Below are 9,002 nucleotides of genomic sequence, written 5' to 3'. Positions count from 1 at the left end.
TCAAAGATGGATTCTCTCATTTTGAGTGGTTCTGATTACACTGATGTTTGCACTTTTCTGGTAAGTCATGTTTGGCAGCTGAGACCTTGCTCCTGTGGCTCAATCCCCTGATCCTGATCCTGTGCAGACTCAGGATCCATATGTGCGAAAAGGCGATGTTAATATTCTTATATTTAAGCTTCATTTCTGGACAATGGGAGGAAGTGGAGACACGTCGTTTATCTTTATATTCAGTCTATGGTTTGGTTTGGTTTCATGTCTGTATTAACATATGCTAAAGATGTATGGAGGGTCATCCAATAACCAGAATGTTGGTGGTTCGATCCCCAGCTCCTCTAGTCTACATTCCAAAGTGTCCACAGGCAAGATAGTTAACCCCAAAGTGCCCCTGGGTAAATGTGATAATGAAAAGTGATGCATATGGAAGCTATGTGTGAATACGTGAATGAGACTGAAGAAGCGTTAAGTCCATTTTACATTGGATGTTTGTTTCAGAGAAGTGGAGAGCTGAGGGAAATGGAGAGGAGGAAACAGAGAGGAGAGGGAATAAAAAGGAGCTGAAGGATTGTACAGTATGTCTAACTTAGGACAAAAGGACAAGAAACAAAGGAGACTCCAAAGGAAAGCAAAGACAACCGCGATTTTACAGAAGTCATCTTTTATTGCCACGTAAGAAAGTCGTATATAGAACAATGGTGATATTACTGTCAGATTGCAAATCAACAACAAAAGAAGAACAAAAATATCCCTGTCATCCCTCCCCAAAAATAAGAAAAACTGACTAATTCATAGCAACACTATGGTAATATATGTCTTGGACAAAACATCTGCTATACCTCTTTTTCTAACAATATTTGAATAGTACCAAAATACAGCTTTTTCATAACATAGTTCTCACAAATTATAAATTCAGTAAACAGTAAAAGGACGATGGGGCATCACGGTGCATATTTAAGCTACTGTGCAAACAATAGTGGGAGATGGACTCTATATCTTAGAAAATATGCTTTACTAGTCACGCATAAATGCAGTGTTGGGGCCATATACACATATGCATAAATACCACAAACTGGTCTGGACATCAAAAATAGAAAATTGGATTTCATATAACTTTGCATGTAATGCATGATTAACACCAAAATGAGTTAATCAATGAGTTATTCTATAAAAGGATATGCTCGCTAATGAATAGTAGTCATATCGCAAATAGCTTATTGATTCTTCTGACTCCGGCTAATAGCAGAGGTCAACAACCAGAATGTGTTTCACATCCACTGTAATTGATATCCATCCCGTGATGCTAACAGCAGGTATATTTAATATAGGTATGTGGTCAAAATTATACATATAAAGCACATCATAGGAGCAAAAACCCTTTTTAAACAGATGTTAGAGCGTCACTGGACAACAAACACTGCATCTCCTCTGTCTCTGTGTGCATAAGTAGACAGCTCCGTAGTGGTGAAAAACATTGCGCATAAAGATGCCATACAAAGTCGTAAACGTAGCTGACAAGAACCCTTTTGATAATATAGTGATATATTGATTTCTCATGATCATACAGATGCCGTTCGTCATAGGCTGTAATCATTACAACACTATCAAGTACGGCAAACGGCAACAGTGAAGGATAGACAAGAAAAGAGTGGAGGAAAATCTTGTGTTTGAGCCCTTTAGTGTCATCTCCCATGTTCTGTACATATCCCACTCTGTCATCATGATTACGCTGCTCTTTCTTTTCTTTAATGAAAAGACTATACTGCATTTTGTCTGTTTGGATAAAATGAAAAAAAAAAAAACTATCCTTCACTACTTCCCCAGCAAGAAATAAATATTTACAGACATAACCATCCTGATTCAGACTGACGACGAGAACAGTCCATGCTTAACAACTTCAGCTTTTAAATGAGTGTAGAAAAGAAAATACTCATCAGGATATGCATGTTCCAGACATGTTCCAGTCCACATCAGTGATGGATTGGATCATTTACTGAGCTGCTGCATCAATGATCGATGGTCTGAGAATCTGCATGTCTGGTTAACAATACTGTTGCCACATGGAGTGACTGGACAGTGGTGTTTTTCAGCGTGTGGATGTGTGTGTGAGGCAACAGTCTCTGATTCACAGCTTTCTAAAAGAAGCTAAATGTGCTCAAGTGCCGTGCACAGCCACCGTTTCTCAATATCAATAATTCAAAGCTTCCTCCCTATCAAGTGTTGACGTTAAGTCCCTTTTCGATTTTTGTCCACTGTGGACCAAGTCCCTGTCGCAGCCCTGAAGCTTTTCCCAACATTACTCTGGGTTTCAGTGACTAAAGACCAGTGATCGTAAGTTATCAGGGAGCATAAGCCCAGTCTTCTCTCTGTTAGCGCTTGTTGGTGTGTATTTTGTGACACATTCAGAGACTTTGGGCCCAGCTGCAAACTCCACAAAAGCTCAACAATCATTCAGATGTTTTCCTTATAAGAGTAAGACTCTGAACACGAGTGGCTACACTGGTATGAGAAGTCATGTACTGTGGTGGCTCAGGTGATGCAAGGCTATAAAGAGCTGTTGCAGACAGAGCCCAAGAAGCAGGGTTTTTGCAGGTGGGAGGTTGGTGAGGTTATTTTTGAGCAGCGATTCACACTTAAGAATTGGGGCACCTACCACAACACAAACGAGGGTTTGAGCGAGGGGATCATTAACCAGATTGTCCTCTTAGATCCTCTCCAGTGGGTGAGAAAAGACATGGCTGTGTATGGTTAGCTGGTTAAAGTAAGTAAAGTTTGCAGATAGGGTATAGACTTTATTTTTTCCAAAGACAATTTTTAGGTATTTTCAACACAGTGTTTTTTCAAGTGCTAATTTGTCTTATTAGTTTGGTTTTAATTAGTAATTTAATGCTTTCAAAAAGAGATGGAGTGTTACGTCTGACAGCAGAGATTGACTAGAGAATGGGATAAAGGTAAGATTTCATTATAGCTGACTCAGACAGCACCAGCCCAAGACAGCAGCGACTATATCTGTGATATATTAACTGTATTTTTAGACAGTAGGAGAAGGTAGAGATGCAGTTACTGCGGCTGTCCTCAATTGGTGATCAATCTACTCCAATGAACCACTGAACCCTCTAACTTGGGTCTGTTATCAGGCCATTTTCACAGCCACTCTCCATTTGACTTCTATTCAGCCACAGAGGAGAAAAAAATGGTAGAGAAAAAAGCTTTAAGCTGTGGCAGTGCTCCCAGAGTAATCAGGACATGGATGGTTTGGAGCAATGAGTTCCCACTGAGTGGTCAGACCTAAATTTGGACCTCATTTTGCAGTTTTCGAGGTTGGTAGTAAGAGCTGAAGGTGGTCACTAGTCTCTTTCTAAATGACTAGTGAAGGTGGACTTACTAAAGGCCTGGTCACACCAGAAAGTGGCCCAGCTGAAACTATCCATGTGTCTCTGCCAATTTATTTGATATATAACATATTTTATATAGTGAGACATTTGCATGGAATGCCTGAAAAAAGTTTGCAGCCTAAGATTCAGGAGTGATCAAGCCACTATTCACGTTTGCAGTGTTATACCTTTATTTTTGGAGCTGATACCATTGAACAATGATTTGTTTTATACCCCTGTCCATGATACCTTGTGCTGTTATCCCACTGAAAATACCAGAAAAACTGTAAAGGTCAAACTCCACCACAAAAACAGAAATAAAGCTGGTTGGTTGTTCTAAAGTAAGGTAAACAAGCCAATGAAAGGCTTAAAACTGTACTTACAGTTGTGTGCACAAAGGAAAAACTGACCCTCTTTTTCTTAGTCTGTGGAGCCAATAACTTCATACTACATTTCGTCATCAATTACGTAAAATTATTTAAAAATTCAGAAAATCTGTATCTTTGTAGTAAACGATGAACACAAATTGTCTTTGAACATCTTCTACATGTTCTGTCACTAGTGGTGTCGAGCCTGCAGACAACCTGTGTCCTTTTGTCTCCGCTGTGGTATTTTTTTTGTCTGGCTGAATCGTCTGATGAAAAATGTCAGACATGACTGCCTCCTGAACCCACGCATCTGTGCCTCTGACCCTATCAACCGTGACCCAACCGGCGCAACCAATTCCCCGCTTTCTGTCTGGTTTATTTTGGCTTTTACGGTGTTGGATTAGTTTTCCCCTTTTTTTCTGTTTTTTGCTTACCAACTGTTTCCCCTGGCCTGGCTGCTTACATAGTGTTCCAGCATCTGCCTTGGCACAGCTGAATGAGCTTTAAGGATGGGGCAGTGTGGGGCAGCTAGAAGGGTTCATATTTCCACATTTCCACCTTGATGGATTAAGTCAATTGGGTCCAATAATGCACATCCTGAGCAAACATTGACCTGCTTCCCAGCTCTGTCGCAAACAAAACTACCAGCTGTCAAGAAAATAAGGAAATAAATACACAGAGGAAAAAAACCACAACACTTGCAGAGAATTATCATTGAAAGAATGGCAGGTTTGTAGGATTTTAATCTCTATAGATAAAAGTTTTCTTGTTGGTTTGATTTTTGACTTCCTCAGAGACAATGATCCTTTACCAAATTAATATCTGCGCTCACACACATACAGACATACAAAATGTATAATGAGTGAAATGTGCGCAGTGTTCTAGAGGACACACGGTGGTACAGAACTGCAAACTGGATTACATTTTTTGGCACACAGAATCAATCAGTTATATTTCCTGCTAGAACAATGGGAAAAACCAATCATGCCTTTCAAGATGTGGCTGAATTATTATTATTCTTCACTGGCTCATCATGACTGTACTCTACTATCGCAGAAAAGCTTCATAAAAGCCCCGATTTTGTTTCCCTCAAATATTTCTGCTCTGCATGTCTTTGCTTGAAGACAGACATCAGGGGAGCATAGAAGAAAGAAGGGAAGAAGAAGAAAGCATGAAAAGAAAGATAAAGCGAGAAAGGCTATGTATATTTATATATATAAAAGCATAATGTCAGTTATCGCTACAAAGGGCCATGTTCTGGAGTTTCACAGTCTTTCATGTACAATAGACGCAGTAACGGTGACTCTTTGTCTCTCCGCTGTGACAACGCCTGCCGCTCGGCACTGTGGGAGCACAAGGAAAGCAGAGTCCACCCTGTAAATCTGAGTGTGTGTGTACGTGTGTGTTAGATGTGGATGTATAAGTAACACATTTTAATGCACTGATGACTTCTTCAATCCTGTTCCCTGGATTCAATTTGGTCTCAGGTTTCCAGACCCCACAGCAGTGGTTCCACAGCATGAGGTAAAAACATTCCCTCCTGTAGACCCTGCGCTCAGCTGGACGAGTTGTTTCATGTGCCACATTGAAATCCAATGTCTTGGTCTCATACCAGGCAGCCATGTGCACATCTTCCGCTTTTATTTACAGACATTAAAATGGAAATTTAACACAGTTTGTTTAAGTTGCTGTCTATCAACAAATGTATTTTAGAGTGTGATATTGTCAGAGCAGCCCATCACCTTGTTAGCTCGTGCTTCGGTCTGACCTAAACACACATTTCTAAGAGATAACTAGGCTGAACACTGCTCTGATGACTCCCAGAGATAATTTCAGCAATCAAATCATAATCCTTCTCCACCGTGTCTTGGGCATATTCATGTTTTCTAACATGGCTAAGCACTGTCTGATTGCAGTCTGATCACTTGAAAATGTATCTTAATCGCAAGTTTAAAGGGGGTTTTAGAGGTTGACTCAGCACTTAGATAACACGGTTACAATGATAACAGTGGCTGCAGCTGCTAATAAGTACCACATGATTACAAAACTAGCAAATGGGCTCGGAGAAGCTGTTAGAAGATTTGGCCTATTTGTTAGACTTAAGGATTTATTTTCATGTGTGAGTCATGTAACCCAGATATTCTTTTTTGCTGCTGGTTGTGATGTTTTTTTTTTCTAAGCTAGAGCGCGAGAACAGCAAGTGATCTAATTAAGCCTAGTTTCTTGTGGCAGTGTTTTTTATCACCAGCAAAGAAAGTGTTTTTATTTATTATTCCCATTATACCCATTTTTCACCTCTGTTCCTTGTGTTTGTTGAACTTTCTTTGCAAAATCTGTGCAGAAATAAAATGTTGAGAAGCCACTGAATTAAATATTTTATTTTGATATATGTTTTATGCGTATTAAATTGATATATACATAAAACAAATGGCCATTTCAATCAAATACGCAATTTTGTCCACTTCTGTACAGCTGCATTAAAACAACTTTATATTTTGCACATTTTATTCATTTATCAATCATTTTATAGACATTTCTCAACTTTTTGTTACCTGACAACCTCACTGTGATGATAAGACTACATGAATTAACCATGCCTGGCAACCTACTCTCCATTTTTGTCCATAAGAAGTGAATTGTAAATTAGTGTGCTTCAGAAGTGCTGGTAGTTGAAATTTGGCAACACTGAATATGGCCAGACTAGTCAGATCCCCCTCTCCAGTCTTTGTGCAAAGCTAAGCTAACTGGCCGCTAGCTGTTGCTTCTTATTCTACAGATATGAGAAATGTATCATTTTTCTTATGTAATTCTTGGCTAGAAAGTCATTTGGCACATTTCCGAAACTGTCAAACCATTTATTTAATTATGTCAATTGTTCCAAAGGATTTAAAGGTATAATTGATATGAACTGCATGTGACTTTGACTCAGCTGATATTTCTACAAGTTAGATTTTTATTATAGATTTCTTGAACACTGCAATGGTCTCAATTCACTGGCAAGAATAGGATTGAGGGAAAACATAAATATTAGGATGCAAACATTCAAATATATAGATTATAAATATACCCGAATTAAATAAATTAGCAACCATTGGCAACTGAAATCCAAAATGACCGGTATCGTTCTTCAAAACACCCATATCTTTCAAATCCTGGTGTGTTTTGTTGCTACAGTAAATATATCTGTGTGTGTACATGTTTGTCTGTGCATGTTTCTGAATATGTGCATTTGTGTGTGTGTGTGTGTGTGTGTGTGTGTGTGCATGAGAACGAAGCTCCGAGGAGCCTCTGCTCACAGCAGCCTCGTCCAGTTGCTGCCTCCCTGCCACCTTATCCCTCCTCGCGGCCAGCTGTCACCACCACAGACGAGATCAGAGCAGAACAATGCCAGAGCGACAGCGTCCATTCTCTGTGCTGGAGCCTTGTGGAAAAGGGCGACCTTCAGCTGCAGAGCTTATGAAGGCATTTCTGAATAGCCACACTACAAAGCCCTGCGTGTCTGCAAAGCCCAGCGTCCTCCTGATCTGTTTCTAAGCCCTCAGTAGATTTGGGTCTGAATCGTGAAGGGAATGTTATTTCTTCCAAACCATTCAACACTTTGTTGGGCAGATGAGCAGAACACTTGGGGCAAGGTCTGTGGGTAAACTTGTATTTCTTCTTACCAAGATGCTTTAGTGCTGTACATTTGATCCTTATATTGCTTCTCAGGTTGGGTTCGTACTGGAAAACCAATCCATTTTATTAGCAGGTTCCCACTTCATTGTCTGTGTGTAGTCGCACTGTAATGCTCAGATATTGTATCATTACAGGGTAGATATTATCCGTGAGACAACACTCGAATATCACCACAAGTGTACATACATCCCAGCTCTGTAGGCAATTTGTTATGGTTACAGACATCACCAACTTTTATGCCATCCTCTTGACAACAAAGGTCTGTTCAGTGATTTGATTGGTGAACTCTCCGTTTGTGAAATGAGGAACACTTGGACACAGTGTCACTTTCCCACTGCCTTCACCAGCGCACCAACAAGCCTCAACTCCTTGACACAAACATACACACACAGATTTGAACCTTTTGACCACCCCAGGAATTGGTGTCTCAACTTAGAGATTACTTGTACCACCACTCCGTAGGCATCCATTTATATTTCTTTTTCTCCCTTTCCTCCTCACTCACACAGTCACCTCTGTCTTGCTGTTGGTCACAAAGTAGGGCTGCGTGGGGAGGAAGTGTTGGCTGTGGCTTTGGCCTCTGGTGCCATGGAGCTGGTTCGGCTCCAGCACGGTACACTGAGGCCTCTTGTGCCCGTAGGTCTTTCTGCGGCCCACTGTCTCAGTACCGTCCCAGCCCTTCAGCCCAAGCCCCATCCCATGCCCAGTTGCAATTGTGTTGGAACTGTATGCCAATGGGCGGCCCATTGTAGCTGAGCTGGAGCCAATGGTGGTCTCAGCGGGCCTGGAGATGCCTAGGGACATGCCACCTGGCATGGTCCCCACCATGTGTGCCAGGGAGGTAGCCCCTAGTCCTGGCGGCTTGCTACTATGGCTGTGAGCATGAGTGTGGGAACTGTGAGAGCTGTGGGCAGCGTGGCCATGGCTGCCTTTGAGTTTCTGGCCATTTGACTTAAGTCCCCCACCTAGTCCTCCCCCTGCTATGTGCCGCTCTTTCTGCAGGGTTGACATAGAGGAAATATTGGGCATCTCTGTAACGTAGGTGGCAACGGGCTCTGGAGTCAGTGGACCCAGAGAAGTCATAGGGGTCATGGAGGACATCGGAGTGAGGGATGTCATGTGTGTCATTGAGGTCATGTGTGTCATTGACGTCATGGGTGTCATAGATGTCATGGGTGTCATAGACGTCATTGGGTTCATTGAAGTCATCTGAGTGATGGTAGGGTTCATGGGATTGGAGGTCATAGGATTTGAAGCCATGGGATTGTTGGTCATTGGAGGAGTCATCGACGACATGTTGCCCATAGAGGGTCTGGAGTTGCCCATTGGCTGGAGAGGAAGGCCACCCTTTGATGGCAGCTCCACCATCAGTCGACGCTTGGTGTAGAGTTCTCCGTTGTATTTGGCAGCTGATGGAAGAGGGAGAGAGAGAAAGAGCTAAATAAATTCTTAGGTGGACATGAACGAGCTGCTGGTGGGTACAGCTGAAATTTTCAGTTAATTGTCAGAATCTATTTAGTTTGCTCTTTTAAGACAGTTGTTAAAAAAATGAGTATTCTCAGCACGTCTGTTTTTGCTAGAGAAAATA

At 41.4% G+C, this 9,002-nt stretch overlaps 1 protein-coding gene across 1 annotated transcript in view; it reads right to left on the bottom strand.

Annotated features, from left to right (window-relative positions):
* Positions 1–4,455: 4,455 nt before the first annotated feature.
* shisa9a (shisa family member 9a) overlaps positions 4,456–9,002 on the bottom strand; it is a 44,004-nt gene continuing 39,457 nt past the window's right edge. Inside the window, exon 4 of the mRNA XM_069517691.1 lies at positions 4,456–8,823. Coding sequence (XP_069373792.1) covers positions 7,916–8,823 — 908 coding nt within the window. The 3' untranslated portion in view covers positions 4,456–7,915. The remainder of the gene's footprint in view (positions 8,824–9,002) is intronic.

This window comes from Paralichthys olivaceus, chromosome 21 (genome assembly GCF_024713975.1).
Source record: "Paralichthys olivaceus isolate ysfri-2021 chromosome 21, ASM2471397v2, whole genome shotgun sequence".
Lineage (NCBI taxonomy): Eukaryota > Metazoa > Chordata > Actinopteri > Pleuronectiformes > Paralichthyidae > Paralichthys > Paralichthys olivaceus.
Note: the sequence above shows the minus strand (reverse complement) of the source record. Positions and strands in the feature narration are given on the sequence as shown.